Source organism: Macaca mulatta, chromosome 11 (genome assembly GCF_049350105.2).
Source record: "Macaca mulatta isolate MMU2019108-1 chromosome 11, T2T-MMU8v2.0, whole genome shotgun sequence".
NCBI classification, from domain to species: domain Eukaryota; kingdom Metazoa; phylum Chordata; class Mammalia; order Primates; family Cercopithecidae; genus Macaca; species Macaca mulatta.
In genome coordinates this window covers 5,405,487-5,423,792 of record NC_133416.1, presented here as the reverse complement: position 1 = coordinate 5,423,792, position 18,306 = coordinate 5,405,487, and the positions used below count along the sequence as shown (strand labels likewise).

The window sequence follows — 18,306 nt, the reverse complement described above, 5'->3', positions numbered from 1 at the left end:
CTTTGTCTCTGCACTTTCGTCACAAGGGCGGGTTTGCACTGTCTCTGAAATACAGAATAACAGTAGAAATACACCTTCTTGCCCTTTTCAAATGGTTAAATTGCAACAGGTTGGGACCTACGGGCACTTGGACTGAGAAATTTTCTACAAGATGCCAGGAAATAGAAATGTTTGTGGCGAATCTGCGGTCGCGGATCCGCGGGCTGGAAAGTGTAAGTGGGCAAGTCAGCTGGTTTCCCAGTGCAGGACGCGCTGACAGCTCGAGTGAGCGGACTGCTCAGGACTTCGGAACTAGGCGAGGTGAGCCCAGAACCGAGTGAGGACGCCCTTTCAGACTGACACCCGTTGCAGAGGGATTAGTCCCCTCACCCGGTTGAAGTTTCTCAGCTCGACCGTCTGCCTTCCTTTTGCCTAATGTGAGCCTCAGAGTCTCCCCTCTGTTGGCTGTGTGTGTTCGGTCCAGCCCTCCTCCCATCCCGTTTTCTTCTGGGAAACTTCCCTGGATCACGGTTGCTAAAACTGAGCCAAGGCTTCAGGATAGACCATTAGTCTAAAAAAAGAGTGAGGGGAGAAAGAACTAAAGCTACCAGTTTCTTGAAACACAAATCTGAATGTTGAACCAGAGCTTTTGTGTCTGCCTTCTCTCTCTTTTTTTTTTTTTTTCAACGTTCCTGATTCATTCATTTTTTTGCATTTATTAGCGGTTGGTTCTTTTTTATTGCTGTGTAGTATTTATCTCATAAAATAAACAAGTTTACTATTCTACTAATACGCATTTTGGTTGTTGCCAGTTTGGGGCTATTATAAATAAAACTTGTATGGGCATTCTTCCCTGTATACTTCAGCGAACGTATGCGTGTGTGTGTATTTGGATATATACTTAGGAGTGAAATTTCTACATAAAATAGACCTTTATGTAGTTTCGGTAGTTTTCTAACTTTATAAAAATTTTTATTGCTTTACGTTTAATGTTAATTCTTCCTGAGTAAAACAAATGCCCTATCTATTTGCATTATGGTGAAATAGACGGAGATTTTTTGTGTATAGCCTACATACAGATTTGAAAATATAGTCTGGATAATTCAACTTACCAGCCCCGCCCCCCCACCACACGTACAAAAGTCCTTTGAGTTTTTTTTTTTTAATATATATATTTCAGGTGATATCTTTTTAAAGAACCATATGAATAATTGCTTTTCTTTATTTTTCCCGTGAGCACCATAAAATAAAAACGCCACACAATCCAACAATTATTTATTAGTTTTTGCCATTCCCAACATCCTGCTTAATACATGGAATACAAGACAGTATTCCTCCCACTTCAAGAAGACTGTTTTCTAGCAAGAGTAAGAAATAGAGCGTGGTTAGTGCCATGATTCAAATAAGTCCAGGCTAATATGAGAGCCTGGCGGGACCCAGTCCAGTTTTGGGAAGTTGAATAAGTCTTCCTAGAGGCTAAACTGAGACCTGAAGAATTAGCAATTGTTATCCAACGGAATTAAAATCAGTAAGAGTGGTCTAGGCCAAGGAAAAGGCATTCGAAAAGATTCGGCATGAAAAGAGAAGTTTGGTATTGACAGAAGTTCAGAATGGCTGGGAAATAAAATTTGTGAATTTGTGTGTTAGCAAGGAGAGGTGCAGTTTCTGAGAAAAGAGTGGAAATATAAGCAGGGGTGTTGTAAACTGGGATAAGGAGTTTACATTTTATCCCAAGAGCAATGGAATGTCATAGAAAGTTTTTAAACGGATGAACAACATGATAAGTATATTCCTTTCGTTAAAAGAAAGGGTACTATAACTTCAGTGTAGAAAATAATGTGAGAACTGATTTGATGGGAGAAAGCCTAGCCATAGGAAGTCCAGTTACAAGGCTAATGAATAAATAAATCTTTAATTGATGTTGATTCTTACTTCCTTTAACTAGATTTTCTTCTTTCTTAGTACTGTCTAGGTTGCCTTTGGGTGTGGGCCAGAAGTGGAGGTTCTGTACGCTCTATTTTCTGTGTGTCTTCTTCCCACATGGAAATCTTTCTAACACTTTCTTACTCCCCTTCCCCCAGTCATATCTCATGACCACAACCTCTAAGTTCTCCGGAATCACTGCTTGGTCCCTGATTTGCTTCTTTGACTTTCTTTTTACCAGCGGTTTCATAAGCTTTGTATTTCCCCACCCATGAACTCTCCCTAAGAATTCTCTCTGCTCATCTCTCCATGGTCCTTCCCTATTATTGAGAACCCTGCCTTGGAATATAAAGTACTTTATGGCCATAATTTTTTTTTTCTTAAATCAAGTTTAAAACAAAGTGTTTGTTTGTTTGTTTTTGTTTTTTTTTAAGAAGCACTTTGTTTTCTCCATGGAAGTACAGGGATAAACACTTGGGAAAAACTAGAATAATTGGCTCAGAGTCACACATATAAAATCGCTTGAATGGTGGAATGTTTTCTTAGAAGTAGGACAGCAATAATGAAATAAATTTCTTTATGGACTTATAACCTTCTGCTTTTTTGTTAGTTCTTTAGAAATCCTGTCAAAGAACATGAAGAAAAACAGAGAAAGATTCTGCAATAGAGAGAGAGAATTTGTATATAAATTTAAAGTAGGAAGTCAGTGCTTAGAACTGAGAGTGCCACTCAGATTTCCTGTTCAAGAGAATGCCAGTCATTTACATGGACGTCTGATGCTGCTGCACAGTTTACCATGCTTTATAGAAAAAGGTGAGGACTGATTTTTTTTTAAAGTAACATCGTTTTAGTAGTTTCAATAGTCTGTCATTAGAAGTTTCATATTAGAAACCTAAGAAGCTTTAAAATAGGAACAGCCATAAGATAGGAACTGATTCCAAGAATAAAAACATTTCCCCAGAGCTTTATTAAGTGTTTTTTTCTATAAGTGGTAGTTGTTTATAAAGTATAAAAATTGGATTTTATAATGAAAAATTAGCTACGAAGTTTGGAATTACAGGAGCTCTTCTGAATTTAGTTGGGTGAAGTTATAAGGCAGTTTAGCATTATAGTGGTAATAGCATTATAGTGGTAAATTGGTTGCCCTTTTAATAATCTGGTTATTAATTTCTGAGATGCCATAGAACAGAAAGTGTACTAATTTTTGAATAGTCTTTGCTTACCTACATTAGTTTTATAAAGTTATATGTATTAAACCATTTTTAAAGGTCTGTGTTCTATCTCACAGTCTAGGAAAAATTTTAAATTCAGAATATGTTAGATCATCAGTTAGAGTTATAAGAGAACCTAGAAACTTTATAGCCCAATCACATCGTACAAACAAGGAAACTGGGACATAAAGAGGTTAAATTATTTACCCAAGACAGTGGTTGTTGAAATATGGTTTCTAATCATTTAGCAGCAACAGCGTCACCTGAGAGCTTGGTAGACATGCAAATTCTCAGGCTCCATCCCATTCCTGCTGAATCGGAAACTGGGGTAGCATGCGGCAGTCTGTTTAAATAAGGCCTCCAGGGGATTCTAATGCACACTTAAGATTGGGAACCACTGTCTAAAGTCGCAAACATAGTGATAATGATAGAGCCAGAGCCAGAACACGGGTGTCCTAGCTTCTCTCACAGTGCTCTTCCATTATGTCACTCTCTAAGTGGTGTCTGTAAAACTGAAATCGGTCAGTCATCTGAGTTAAATGTTTTAATAAGCTAGTCATTCAACTTCTCTTTCAAAGGATGTAACAATGTACCCTTTAAAGTTACATGGAAAACTCTTTTTAATCTAAATGCAGTAATGTTCAGACCCTCAAAATCTATAGCATTTTCTTTATGTCCTCATACCCCCGTGGCTTCAAACTGAAATATCAGGCTTAAGAAAGTAACATTACTTTATTAGTATCAAGGGAATACATAAGAGTTAAGACTTTTGACCTTTGTCTATGCGACAGCCTGTCATAGTAAAGGAAAATAATCATGAAATTAGTTAAATGACCCCCTAAGCTGATTTCATTTTAGTTGGAGATTCTATTAAGAGTATCAGCTTGATAAAATAAAATTTCATGTCCAGGCAAGGTGGCTCGCACCTGTAATCTCCGTACTTTGGGAGGCTAAGGCAGGTGGATCACTTGAGCTCAAGAGTTTGAGACCACCCTGGGCAACATGCGAGACCCATCTCTACCAAAAATACAAAAATTAGCCATGCATGGTGGCATGCACCTGTGGTCCCAGCTACTCGGGAGGCTGAGGTGAGAGGATCACTGGAGTCCAGGAATTCAGGGCTGCCGTGAGCTGCAATCATGCCACTGCACTCCAGCCTGTGTAACAGAGAGAGAACCCATCTCTAAATAAATCAATAAAAATTTAAAAATAAGATTTCAGGTTGGAATTCTCAGCCAGGTAAAATGTTCCCTATTTATCCCTGGATTTTGCTGATGATGGTGTTTGATGTCCCTGTAACAGACTTAAAAGAAGCTCTGACTCAATTTATAGAAGAAGAATCCCTCAGAGATTATGATAGAGATGCTGAAGCATCCCTGGAAGCTGTGAAATCAGGTGAGGTGGATTTACATCAGCTGGCGAGTACGTGGGCCAAAGCTTATGCGGAGGTAAGAAAATAGGTCAGATCGTAAATTTCAGGGATATTCTGGATTTGGGTGAAAATTTGTAAAATGCTATGGTAATCCTGAAATAGTTATAAGATCCCTTTTCTCCACATACCAACATTCTATAATAAATATGTTGCTGCTTCTGTGCTTCCTATATCAGGGTGAGCACGTAAGACAAAGTGCTTTCTATGTAATACCTTCGTAAAACAAGAGGCTACTTGCGTATATCTCACCAGCATAGGGTCACCAGATTTAGTAATTAAAAATATAGGGCACCCAGTTAAGTTAGAATTCCAGATAAATGAATTTTTTTTAGTATGTCAACACATTACATGGAACATATTTATACTAAAAAATTTTTCACTATCTGAAATTCTAATTTAAGTGAGTGTTCTGTGTTTTATCTGGCAGCCCTAAACCAGCAATAGTAATTCGTTTAACCTTTGGTTTACTTTTATAAACTTACCTTCATTATTGTTGTGTAGTCACATAATATCATTTTCTATTTAAATAATATACCGTTTCATAAAGTCTAAGGTGCCATTAGGTGTACCACAAATGATTTTAGGTACTAAGAAAGAGCACTGCAAATTAAACTATGAGAGAATGCCAAGATGACCTCAAGTATAAGAGGCAAAGAAAAGACTCAAAAATATCCATTGCATTTATCAAGTAATCTTGCCTGTGGCAAGATCAGTTTCAGTAAGTTGGTGGTGGTGGAAACTAGATTTCGTTGACTTTAAGAATGTGAGAGTGTGGAAATAGGAAGAATTAGTATACTAACTGAAGAAGTTTGAATATAAAGAGGTGAAGGATGGGGCACTGGCTAAATGGGAACACAAGGTCAAAGGTTTGTTTTTTAAGATGGCAGAGTTTAGGACTAGAAGGGATAGAATCCAGAACTCAAATGGAGAATTAATCATAACTGGGAAGACAGATACTTCTCCAGTTATAGCCAAAGAGAAGCAGGAAATGTTGGATATAAATCTAGATAATTTTATTAATTTGGTAGCAGGAAGTTGAGAATATTCTCTTCTGATTGTTTCAACTTTAAGGAAAGACAGGTTATTTGTTTAGATGAGGCGGTAGGTATAGTAAGATTGTTGGATATTTAAGGAGAAAACTGAGCAGGCAATGATAGGATTGCCAGGCATCATTGAGGCCAAGATTAAGAGTGGCACCAGTTTGTCACTGTAAACTTTATAGAGTTTTGTGATTTTTCTGCTGCAGCTCTCTAAAGCCTGACTGCAGGCATAGAGAAGAGGAGTAAGATTCGGGTTTTGTTAGGTAGGTAAGATAAGGTACATCAGTCAAGGGAGTTGAGGATATCGGCAAGACAGTGGTTGAATGCTAGATCACAAAACGTAAGCTACATAGGGAAGGAAGTGAAGCTAGGTGGCAGTTGATGGCTGATAAAAAAATGAAAACATTGAGAAACTTATGAAGTGGAGGTCCTAATGAGGTTAAATATCAATTACCTGGGAATTATTGAGTGAGAAATCTTGGGTGGAGGTTATAGTCAGAGACTAGAATGTTTGAATACTGACTGACTGAGTTTCTGGTGAGGATACTAAATGGTTGGCTGAGGTGGTGTGGAGAACTAGTAAATTTTGCATGTGGACAATGACTATCTGGGCTGGTGGTACAGGGGTAAAAGAATTTACCAAGACAGTTGTAGATAAAGAAAGGTGGATTTATTAGAGAAAGCAGGAAAATACATTGCGAGGAGGCAATAGGCAGGCCAGCAGAAGAGAAGCTGACTTCAAGGAAACAAAGGCTTGCTGGAGATTTTATAGGACAACATTGATGCTGTATGCTGTAGAGTGCTGCGTACAGTACTGATAACCCCAAGATTGCAGTGAGCTGCAGTCTTGCAGCTACCTTGCAGGTGTCTGGTGAAAGTTGGGCGCAGGAGGGCTACATGGCCTGGACCGGGGTGTCCAATCTTTTGGCTTCCCTGGGCCACACTGGAAGAAGAGGAATTGTCTTGGGCCACACATAAAATACACTAACGTGAAGGAGAGCTGATGAGCTAAAAAAAAAAAAAAAAAAAAAAACAATATGGCAATTTATGAATTTGTTGTGTTGGGCGGCATTCAAAGCCATCCTGTGCCACAGGTTGGACAAGCTTGGTCTGGCCATGAAGAAAGCCAGACTTATAGCTTCTCTGCTTTTTCTTTTTGCTTTCCCCTGGTCCTTCCAGCCTGACTCCTTTGCCCTAACTGGGACTCCACAGTAAAGACTGTAGAGTTCAGGAAAGTAAGAAGGCAGGGCCTTGGATGGGTATCCACATGGATATCCAGGTAACCCAGGTTGCAGGATGTGGGGCAGAGAGGAAGTCTTTGAACTTGGTGCCAAAGCTTTACAGGAATGAGGGTGAGTGACGGACAGGTAGGTTGTTAGATAATAATGGCCATGAAAGATAAGGGGTGCTGAATGGTTTGAACCTCAGAGAAGTCAGATGTTATGCCTGGAAGTGGAGGTGGAGAAATAATGGCCTGGACATTGAATAGCTTTCTCTGTGCAGCCACTTCCTTAGTGCCCCATTCCTCTCAGCTGTCACAGTCCCCTTTCTAGTAGCATCTGTCCTGAGGGAGTGGCATAAATTAGATCAAGGAAAAAACTATGCTTAGTTCTTCTCACGTAGGTATCTTCTACCTATTCATAAGGCTTGCCCTAGACTGAGTTTAAAATTAATGCTGCAGATTATTGTAGTTGAATGATCTGGTAGTGGGGCTACTGAACATCTGGTGTTACGTGTGGCCAAGCACATCCCTACAGTCTTGCAGTAGTTCCTCCCTACAAAATTTCAACTTTGCCCTGAAGTGAATTTTAAACAGAAATTAAGTCCCATGGGCTGGTTATAATTCCTACAGCAGTACCACCTCTAAAGATGAACAGTTATCAGAACAGTGTTGGAGTTTCAGAGGCATAGAGTAGATGAAATCCTAGTTCCTAGGTTCAGCTAGTCTCCTGCCTTCTGATGTAGCAGCTGGTTGAAGTGAAAGAGAACAAATTAGAAAAGTTTCCCTGTTGACTGACTGAGTTCAATATACCTGTTTCTGTGATGTGTTCAGTTGTTTTAAGGTAAATTATTACTCTTTAAGTCATATTATAAATTCCAGTTTTTAATATTTTCATGGGTAAGAAAAGGGAAGAATTTAGTTTAGTTTTTTTTTTTTTTACAGGTATCTTTTGCAAAGATCTATAATGGAAAAAACATTAAAATCTTTGTTTTGTTGCTGCTTCATGCCATTAAATCATATGATCTTTGGCAAGGGCCTTCTCAGCTATCAGTTTCCTCTGACGAGTTGAGGAGGCTGCCCTTGGAATAGGCATCTGTACCTGCCTGGATGTATCTGTGTGTGCTGAGGGCATTCCCATTTTGTTTCTCCCTGTTTCTGCTTTTCTTGTCTATCAGCATTTACTCAGTCCCTTCATCATTTTAATAGCTACCATTTTTATATACTTAAAAGCCTGCTTATATTTTAAAAAGAAAACGTAACACTAGAAAAGGTCAAACTAAATGCATAATTACACATTTATCTTGATATAGGTATGCATGAATTTGGCTTTCATTCACAGGTGACCACATAGGTCACCTTATTTTCTAAATATGTAACCTATTTTAGCAGTATTTTTTTAGTAATGAAAAGTTTTCTCTGATTATGTAACTAATGCATGCAAGTTATTTTACCATACAGGATGCAGTATGTTAGAATATAAATAAAGGCTATCAGAAATCCCACTGTCCTGAAATAGCCACCATTGGCGTTTTGTTGATCGTGTGTGTGTGTGTGTGTGTGTGTGTGTGTGTGTGATTTCACAGAAATGAGGTCATAGCCTACACTTTTATTATGGACACTTCCTATCCCTTCCTCTGCATTAGTACCTCTTTCTCATTTCTGCTTCCAGGTAACTTATGTTAAGAACTTAGTCTGTGTCTCTCCACATTTTTTTTTCTGTACTTAGATAATCCTATATAATACACACACATTCATATATATATATAAGAGGGTCTTTCTGTCATTGATGTACAAAAATTGAATCATATACGTACTTTTCTGGTAGTCTGTTAAATAAAAATACTAGGTCATGATTTAAGAATGTCTGTATATTGTCTTGTAGACCACATTAGAGCATGCGAGGCCTGAAGAACCCAGCTGGGATGAAGATTTTGCAGATGTGTACCATGACCTAATTCATTCTCCTGCCTCTGAAACGCTCTTAAATTTGGAACATAATTACTTTGTTAGTATCTCAGAACTGATTGGTGAGAGAGATGTGGAACTGAAAAAATTACGAGAGAGGTATTTCAAATTTCTTGCATTATCAGAATGAAATGTTACATTGTCAAATAGATGGCCTGCAGAACAACTTGTTTTTATTTTTTACAAAAAGGATAAGATAGAAAAAAATACTTCAATATTAGAAATTAATTTTCTTGTATGTTTACATGTGTAACTACAACTGGGAGGGTCCTCATAGGTTTATACACCTTCTAAGTGGTTTACCTAAATAAATGATGCTGGTGGCCTTGTATATTCTTATCTCTAATAAGAGGAATAGATTACTTCCTTAGAAGGTTTGCTTTGTTCCAGGCACTGTGCAAAGTGCTTTGGATGCCCTGTCTCATTTGATCTTTACCATAACCCTACTATTATTTCCATTTTACAGATGAAGAAGTTTTTGCTTAAATAAGTAACTTGTCCAAGGGCATGCTGGAATTTGAAACCAGGAAATCTGACTTCAGAACTGTTAACCACTGTACCATTCTGTCTCCCTATTCAGAACCTCTGCATTGCCCTGCTCTAACTATGTCCATGGCTCTTTCAGTTCATTTTGTATGCTCAAGTACCTTAGAAAAAAATAATAACGCCAGTATTGTTCCAAGACATTGTAATTAGATTTGAATTCCTACTGTATAGATTACTTAACACAGTATACAAACAATGCTTTTATTATTTATTTTTTCTTCGGAGTATGTCAAAAACTTCTAGCATTGTGTATTTTAAAATAAGAAGTGGCCTCCCTGACTGCTTTCTAGTAACTAGATAAATTGTGATAGGAATTCAGGATGTGTCCTTCTAGGTAATCCATTGTAATTTAGCAGAATCTAATAACATTCATTATCTTAAAAACACTTATTTAAGACATTGGGTGTATATGCAATGAAGGTAATATTTTTAGTGTTGCTTTGATTGTGAGAGTACATAAGTACTAAATCACTTTTTTTTTTTTTTAGTGTAACTGATTTAATAGTCCCAAAGGAGTAAATTTAAAAAGATGTGCTGGTTTGTTCCTGGTTCTCATTAGCTTCCCATTAGAAAACAGTAAGGCTAGCAAGATGAGAATGATCTTTGGAACGTTGTCATGGTTAAGAAAATTTTAAGTACAGAAAAATAATAAGCAAATGTATTTAATAATTGTTCCTGAGGGATACCCTCTTCTGTGTACCAAATTAGCATTTTTTTTTATATGGCATAGATTTGTAAATTTTCATAACAATTGTACTCCTCTGGACCATTTATGCTCATACTTTGTAAAATATTAGAATGATCTCTTTGTCAAAAAGAACATGATGTTTTGAGATATTTGTCACTGTTTATAGGTTTGGTTTGTTGACCAGCTGTGTTGAGGCAGTTTATTCCTTTTTGATGAGATACCTGTAGTGAGTGGTTGCCACTAGGTATATAGTTGAAACATATTTCCCTGGGGAAGACAAAATTTTTTTTCTAGTTCTTTATTATGTAACCAGTAAAATTGTGAATATAGTTTAAAAAGAAGAACAAAATACAGAATTAGGTTTTTAAAAATACATAAAAATAGAATTACCTAATACTAATTAATTACTTTCTGTTGAACTTCATTTGTTTGATTTTTCCTCCTAGGCCTTCAAATAATATAACCTTAAAGTCATCCTGAATCTGTTACTAGCTCTCAGGTCTTCTGTGACTATACTCATTCTGCCTCTTTGGGTATATTGATAAATTCCCACTTTGGCTCCCTATACTTCCATTCCTAGTACTTCAGTTCGTCTATTGAGTGATTCTAACTTGCAGCATAGTTCGCTGCCTGTACCCCCCAGAAAACTCTATATCTAGCCATTAATAGTCTATAATGGTTCCTTTTTCTAAATCAGAAGAAGATTTCTGTTCTACATGATTCTTCATCTTTTGGGAAGTTGAATTAACTTACTAATTAGCTGCATTTACTGGTATTCATACTTTTTTTTTCATGGAATAGTTTTTTAGTAGAGGTTTGTTTGGGTTTACTTCATTGTTTACAATGATCTTTGGCCATATTTCTTGATGGGGTTTGGCCTTCTTTTTTCTTTCTAAACATATAAATAATGCTTGAATTTATCTATTTTTAAAAGTTTTGTAATTTATTTTTCACCTCTCCAAACTGCTAGCTTGAAAAAAAAAAAATAAGCTATATTCCTCTGGTAGGTACTATTTATTGCAAAGGTGAACAGTGTGACTTAAGGTAAGTTGTAATTCACTAGTGTCTGTGGAGGTTGACCCGACATTTTGGTGCTTAATTTATTTATCCAGTTCATGAGCAGAAATGACACATTTTCTTATTTCTTATTTCATTTTAATGCCATTGTACATCTTTAAAAGACAGTTTCTTGGCATAGCATCAATAGTACAAGTTATAATGATCTTTTTTCTTTAAGTATCTTCAAGATAATATACAGGGGCTGGGCGCGGTGGTTCAAGCCTGTAATCCCAGCACTTTGGGAGGCCGAGATGGGCGGATCACGAGGTCAGGAGATCGAGACTATCCTGGCTAACAGTGAAACCCCGTCTCTACTAAAAAATACGAAAAACTAGCCGGGCGAGGTGGTGGGCGCCTGTAGTCCCAGCTACTCGGGAGACTGAGGCAGGAGAATGGCGTAAACCTGGGAGGCGGAGCTTGCACTGAGCCGAGATCGCGCCACTGCACTCCAGCCTGGGTGACAGAGCGAGACTCCGTCTCAAAAAAAAAAAAAAAAAAAAAAAGAAAAAAAGATAATATACAGGATACAAGAGTTGTCACATCTGACATACTGAGCCAGGCTATATTTAGTATTTCATCGTGTAATAAAATTTTCTTCTATCTTAATCATAGAAAATATATATTGTATCATCAGCTATATGATTAGCTAATTGCCTTTTGGACATATTTGGGATGAAATAAATGTTCATGAAATTTTATTTGTTGAATTTCTGTCTTTTCCTTCACAAGAAATGAGCTTTTTTTTTTTAAGCAAACCAGATTCTAGATATTTCTTTAAACTTTAAAAATGGCAATGATACCTTTTATCCACTAGAGGGAATATGTGTAATGTAAAATAGTAATATATATTTATATCTAAGTTTGTATTTATAAATGTTTAGCAGTTATTTCTGTTTCTAAATAAGAATCTCACTTGCAAGCATAATTTTCACTTGACCTGTAGTAGTTATTAGAAATTAATGGAGTCATCTGCTTTAGAACTAAGTGGGATATTGAATATTTACTACCAGAAGGTATATATAGAAATGTATATATGTATAATTTGCTTGAATTTGATTTATCTCATATGTATAAGTATCTTAATCAGTGTTATAAATAAGTACAAATTCACTCTTTTTTTTTTTTCTTTTTTTTTTTGAGAAGGAGTCTCCCTCTGTCTCCCAGGCTAGAGTACAGTGACGCAATCTCAGCTCACTGCAACCTCCGTCTCCTGAGTTCAAGCAGTTCTCCTACCTCAGCCTCCCAAGTAGCTTGGATTACAGGCGCCCGCTACCATGCCCAGCTAATTTTTGCATTTGTAATAGAGATGGAGTTTCACCATGTTGGCCAGGCTGGTCTTGAACTCCTGACCTCAGGTAATCTGCCCACCTCGGCCTCCCAAAGTGCTGGGATTACAGGCGTGAGCCATCATGCCCGGCCAGAAATTCACTCTTAAGAGCAATTTACTTGAATTAACTAGGATGATAAAATTCTTTTAGTTTATATCTGTGCTTTGTTCTTTCCTAGTTTGTTAGAAATTTGTTTTAGAACAAACTTTTTGCATACATTTGTATTAGAAGATAATCTTTAATTTCAATGTTTTAAGTGAACTTATTTATTAAAATATAACATACATACAGAAAAGGCAACACACTGTGGGTGTACAGCTCAGGAAACTATCACAAATTAAGCATGACCACGTAACCATTGCCCAGATCAATGAATAGAATATTTCCAGCATTACGTAGGCCTCTTTCATGCCCTTCTAGTCCTTTACCCTTTCCCTCATAAATAACCATTATCTGTACTTCTACCACCACTGGTTAGTTTTTCCTGTAGGAAAAACCATTTTTTATTTTTACACGTTATTTCTTGGATAAATGCAGAAGGTGTGAATAACATCTTCAGACTGTATTTTACATCCCTCTGTAAATTTTATGGCTTAATAATAATTTGACTCAGGATCTAATTGTCTGCTTCTGGATATAATGTAAACTAACTTTCAGAGGTTGAAGTCACTTTAGTTCATATACAAATAGAAAATCCATTTAAGCTGAAATTGCAGAGTCTCTTCTTTGAGGAAATTTACAGGTGAAAAGAAGGTCCAGAGTTTTTAACATTAGCCATGGTAATTGAAAGATAACTTAGATTTTGACTGCATTCATCTATACAATAAATTTAGATGAAAATTTAGCTGCACAAATGATGTTGATGTTATATGACACACTGTCATCATAATTTGGTAGTCTCCATTTCTGAGGATTCTGAGTACTTTCGAGTTATAATTCTCATTCCTGGACACATTTCTATAAAATAAATCTTTTATTTTCACTTTATAGAGAGTGTTCGATGAATCTGAAGGATCATATACCTTGAAAGTTTGATGAATATCCCTGATTTGCTTATTTGTGTTTTAGACAAGGTATTGAAATGGAAAAAGTAATGCAGGAGTTGGGAAAATCACTGACAGATCAAGATGTAAATTCACTGGCTGCTCAGCATTTTGAATCCCAGCAAGTAAGTGAAATACAGTGACTTTTAGGTATGCAGTTGCATTTTCTTTTGTTGTTTTTTTGTTGTCGTTTTGTTTGGGTAAAAAAATTAACCAGTTGGTACACTGTTTCTTTTAGGACCTAGAAAATAAATGGTCGAATGAATTAAAACAATCAACTGCCATCCAAAAACAAGAGTATCAGGAATGGGTAATAAAACTTCACCAAGACCTAAAAAACCCCAACAACAGCTCCCTTAGGTATTTACTATGTGTTGTTCTTATTTGTATAATGGTCTATTGTTAGTAATGGTTTATATTTACTGCAAACTTAAACCTTTTAGCTGTATGTATTTTTATTTTTCTTTTTTTATTTTTTTTTATTTTTTTTTGAGACGGAGTCTCGCTCTGTCGCCCAGGCTGGAGTGCAGTGGCCGGATCTCAGCTCACTGCAGACTCTGCCTCCCGGGTTCACGCCATTCTCCTGCCTCAGCCTCCCGAGTAGCTGGGACTACAGGCACCCGCCACCTTGCTCGGCTAGTTTTTTGTATTTTTTAGTAGAGACGGGGTTTCACCATGTTAGCCAGGATGGTCTCGATCTCCGGACCTCATGATCCGCCCGTCTCGGCCTCCCAAAGTGCTGGGATTACAGGCTTGAGCCACCGCGCCTGGCCATCTACATGTATTTTTAATTTGCTAGTGAAAGTTCAAGATAATTTTATGCTTCTTTTACCACCTTTTGCATTATAGGCTTTATGTGGATTATTTGGGGGGCAATGGTTATTGATTAGTTTGAAATAGAACTTTAGTTTTATGTTCTAGAAACATACACCTAAATACTTAAATACTATCTTTATTTCTTTAGTTTCCATTCCATGCAGTAAACATTGGTTGAATGCCAAACACTCTCTAAGCAGGAAAACAAAACAAAACAAAACAAAACAAAAAACCTTCCTATATGGAGCTTATATTCTTGAAACAGAGACTGATCTATAAATAAATAATACTGTATAGAGTGGTATGTGCAGTAACAGAAGCATGTAGAGGTACAGAAATAGCATGGAGGATTTCTCATGAATTATAACTTGTGTGGCATCTCATGGCCTAAATAAATTGTGTTTCACATATTCCCTTAGAGCTTGGCCATGCCTATATTATTTCCTGGCTACGTATCTGTATGTTTGAGAATTAATTTTTTTCAAATCCTAAAGTATATTCAGTTGGAAATATACTGAGTACAGTATAATAATCCTATTTCCAGCATATGCCAGTGTATGCTGTAAGTATTTTTAAATAGCATTTTATTTGTGTAATGCCAGTCTCATGTCTTTTTTTTTTTTTTCTTTTGGTCATATACCCAGTCCCTTGCCAAGTGTTTAGCTCTTGACACTAGCACATAAGACATGCTCAGTAAAAATTTATGGGATGAATGGATGGACAGGTGGATAGGTTATCATTAACTCTTTATCTGACATTTGTAGCATCTCTTATCTAAATATTACGGGTTTTCATTTGCCTTACCGTTTTCCCCAGACTGTCTGTTGCAGCCTGCTATGAACCATTCTACATCCCTTATTTTCCAACCAGCCTTTTAAAAATAACAATAGAATAGGGAAAAAAAATCAGAGTGCATCATATGTGAAGCTTTCTAAAATGAACGTGTGTATTGAGCCAAAATGTAAAATGTATACTGTATATTTTAGTCAGAAACATTGAAAGCCACTGACTTAAGGAAGCTGTGAAAGCCTTTTTGCTGTAAAAGTTATCCCTTCATGATCATGCTACTGCCCTCCAGCCTGGGTAACAAGAATGAGAAACTGTCTCTTAAAAAAAAAAAGTTATCCCTTACTTTGCTGCTAGAGTTTCAGAAATTCAATCTTTAGAATCAATTTCATTGCATAAATATTGGCCTGTAGTTGCTGCTGGTTTTAAAAATCAGGTATTCCTAGGAAATAAAGTTTTTATTGTGACTTTGTTACTTTGCTTTTCTTTTTTATAGATGTTTCTTTGGGCAGGAGAGATCTGTTTTCAACACAACTATATGTGGAACTCCTATATGAGATTGATAAAAGTAGTATTTTTAAATTTATTTTTGCTTTGTTTTCTTTAAAGTCAGGTCAGTTGAGGAATAAATTACATAAAGTTAAAGTTCTTCTGTTTTAGGTGTACAGTTTGATGAATTTTGACAAACTTAGTCATAAAATCATCACCGCAATCAAGATACAGAATTTCCCTTTTTTGTAGTTTTATTTCATTGTAGTTTGATTTTTCTAGAATGTCACATAAATGGAATCAAACTGTGTGTAGCAATTTGTATCTTGCTGCTTTCAGGTGGCATAATACTTTTGAGACTCATTTGAGTTGTGTTTATCAGTGGTTCTTTTTATTACTCAGTAATACTCTATCATCCATTTGTTTATCCATTTACTCAGTGATGGACATGTGGGGTATTTCCAGATTTTAGCAATTATAAAGCTGTTATAAACATTCATGAACAGGTCTTGTGTAAACATGTGTTTTGATTTCTCTTTCATAAATATGTAATCCCTCTCCCCTAGCAATGGGATTGCTTGGTCATATGGTAAGTGTACATTTAACTTCAGAAGAAACTGCCAGACTATTTTCCAAAGTGACTGTACAATTTTGCATTCCCACCACCAATGTATGAGGGTTCCAAATGTTCCATATCTTCATCAGCACTCAATATTGCTGTTTAGACATTCTAGTATGTTTTGCAGTGATGTCTATAATTTTACTTTGCATTTCCCTGATGCCTAATTATGTTAACATTTTTTCATGTGCTGGAAAAATGTGTCTTCTTATTGAGTTGTGAGAGTTCTTTATATATTCTGGATACAAGTCCCTCATCCAATAATGTGTTTTACAAATATATTCTCCCACTCTGTGGCTTGTCTTTTCATTTTCTTAATTGTGTCTGTCAGAGAGTTAAGTTTTTCATTTTAGTTAAGTGCAGTTTATCAATTAAAGACTATTTCTTCAAAGTATTTTTAGGTTCACAGCAAAACTGAGAGGAAGGTACTAAGATTTACCCCCTGACCTACAAATGCATAGTCTTCCCCATTATCAGCATCCCCCAGCAGGGTGGTACCTTTGTTGTGATCGAGAACATATATTGACGTAATCATTCAAAGTCCATAGTTTACATTAGGGCTTACTCTTGCCATTGTATATTCTGTCAGTTTAGACAAATGTATAGTGACATGTGTCTGCCATTATAGTACCACACAGAGTAGTTTTGTTACTCAAAAATCCTCTGTGCTTGGTCAATTTATCTATTTTTAAATAGTTTCTATCTTGTCTAAGATATCTTTGCCTAATGGAAGATCACAAATATTTTATCCTGTATTTTTTCTTCTAGAAGTTTTATTGTTTTAGCTTTTACATACAGGTCATGATATGTATTGTTTCACACATATGTGTGTATATGACATATATCCACCAACATATATATTTATGCATGTATGTTGGTCTATAGTTTATTTGTTTCTTATAACATCTTAATTTGGTTTCAGTGTCAGGTTAATGGTGGCGTTATAAAATGAGTTGATCTGTGGTCACTAGTCTGATACCATGTTTTGCTTTCTAGTATCTCCCTTTGTTTCTGCTCTTTGCTAAAATTGCTTGTGTGTTGTCTCCCTTTCCACTAGATCTTTTAACATGCTGGTTATAGTTTTTGAAAGTCCCTTTCTTTTAGTCTCCGTATCTGGATCGTTTCTAAACCTATTTCTGTTGATTGCTTTATCTCTCGACAGTGGGTTGGGTCTTCTTCTTGCTTTTCTGGGTGTCTCCTCTTCATTTTCCTTCTCCCCGCCACCCACCCACCAAGACAGTCTCTCTCTGTCTCCCAGGCTGGAGTACAGCGCTGCGATCTCGGCTCACTGCAACCTCCACCTCCTGCGTTCAAGCCATTCTCCTGCCTCATCCTCCCTAGCAGCTGGGATTACAGGCACACGCCCCCACACCTGGCTAATTTTTGTATTTTTAGTAGAGACGGTGTTTCACCGTGTTGGCCAGGCTGGTCTTGAACTCCTAACCTCGTGATCTGCCCACCTCAGACTCCCAAAGTGCTGGGATTGCAGGCATGAGCCATCGCACCCAGCCTATTTTTCTTCTTTTCTTTTTTTTTTAACTGAATGCTGGATATTGTGGGTATTAGAAGAGACTGAGGTTAATAGTATTTACGTCCAGGAATGAACTGTATTAATGTGAAGGTTGTTCACATCTTATTATTAGCAGTTGAGGTAAGTTTGGTTTCTTTTTTTTTTCCCTTAGCATTAGACTTTCTTTATTAGCTTATTCACTGGAACGATGCTTGGAGAAATCTGAAAATGCTTGGCAAGTTTGTTAGAGATCTTGCTTTCATATAATGTTTAGACTTTCTGGCTTTCTTTTTAAAATTTTTCTAATTTTTTTATTTCAATAGGTGTTTGGGGAATAGGTGGTGTTTGGTTACACAAATAAGTTCTTTAGGTGGTGTTTGGTTACACAAGTAAGTTCTTTAGTGGTGATTTCTGAGATTTTGGTGCACCCATCACCCAAGCAGTGTACACTGTACCCAATGTGTAGTCTTTTACCCCACTTTTATCCCAGTTTGGTTTCGTGTCTGTCAGGACCTTCAATGTACCGCAGGCTTCATTTTCTACTGGTGCTACTTTGTGCTTAGAATGGCACTTGGGGGTCCAGGAGGATTTTTCGCTGTCTCTCTGCTCCATCCCTTGCTTTCAGCAGTCTTCGCATGCCGGAGCTGCAG

The 18,306-nt window shown here is 36.8% G+C and overlaps 1 protein-coding gene across 4 annotated transcripts in view; it reads left to right on the top strand.

Annotated features, from left to right (window-relative positions):
* Nucleotides 1-210: 210 nt before the first annotated feature.
* The window catches only part of FERRY3 (FERRY endosomal RAB5 effector complex subunit 3), a 45,078-nt gene continuing 26,982 nt past the window's right edge, over nt 211-18,306 (top strand). The window contains exons 1-7 of one of the 4 annotated variants that reach the window (XM_077952830.1): nt 240-300; nt 2,513-2,715; nt 4,416-4,561; nt 8,690-8,871; nt 12,209-12,420; nt 13,462-13,561; nt 13,675-13,796. In XM_077952830.1, coding sequence (XP_077808956.1) covers nt 13,475-13,561; nt 13,675-13,796 — 209 coding nt within the window. In that variant the 5' untranslated portion in view covers nt 240-300; nt 2,513-2,715; nt 4,416-4,561; ... (1 more) ...; nt 12,209-12,420; nt 13,462-13,474. 4 annotated transcript variants of the gene reach the window in all.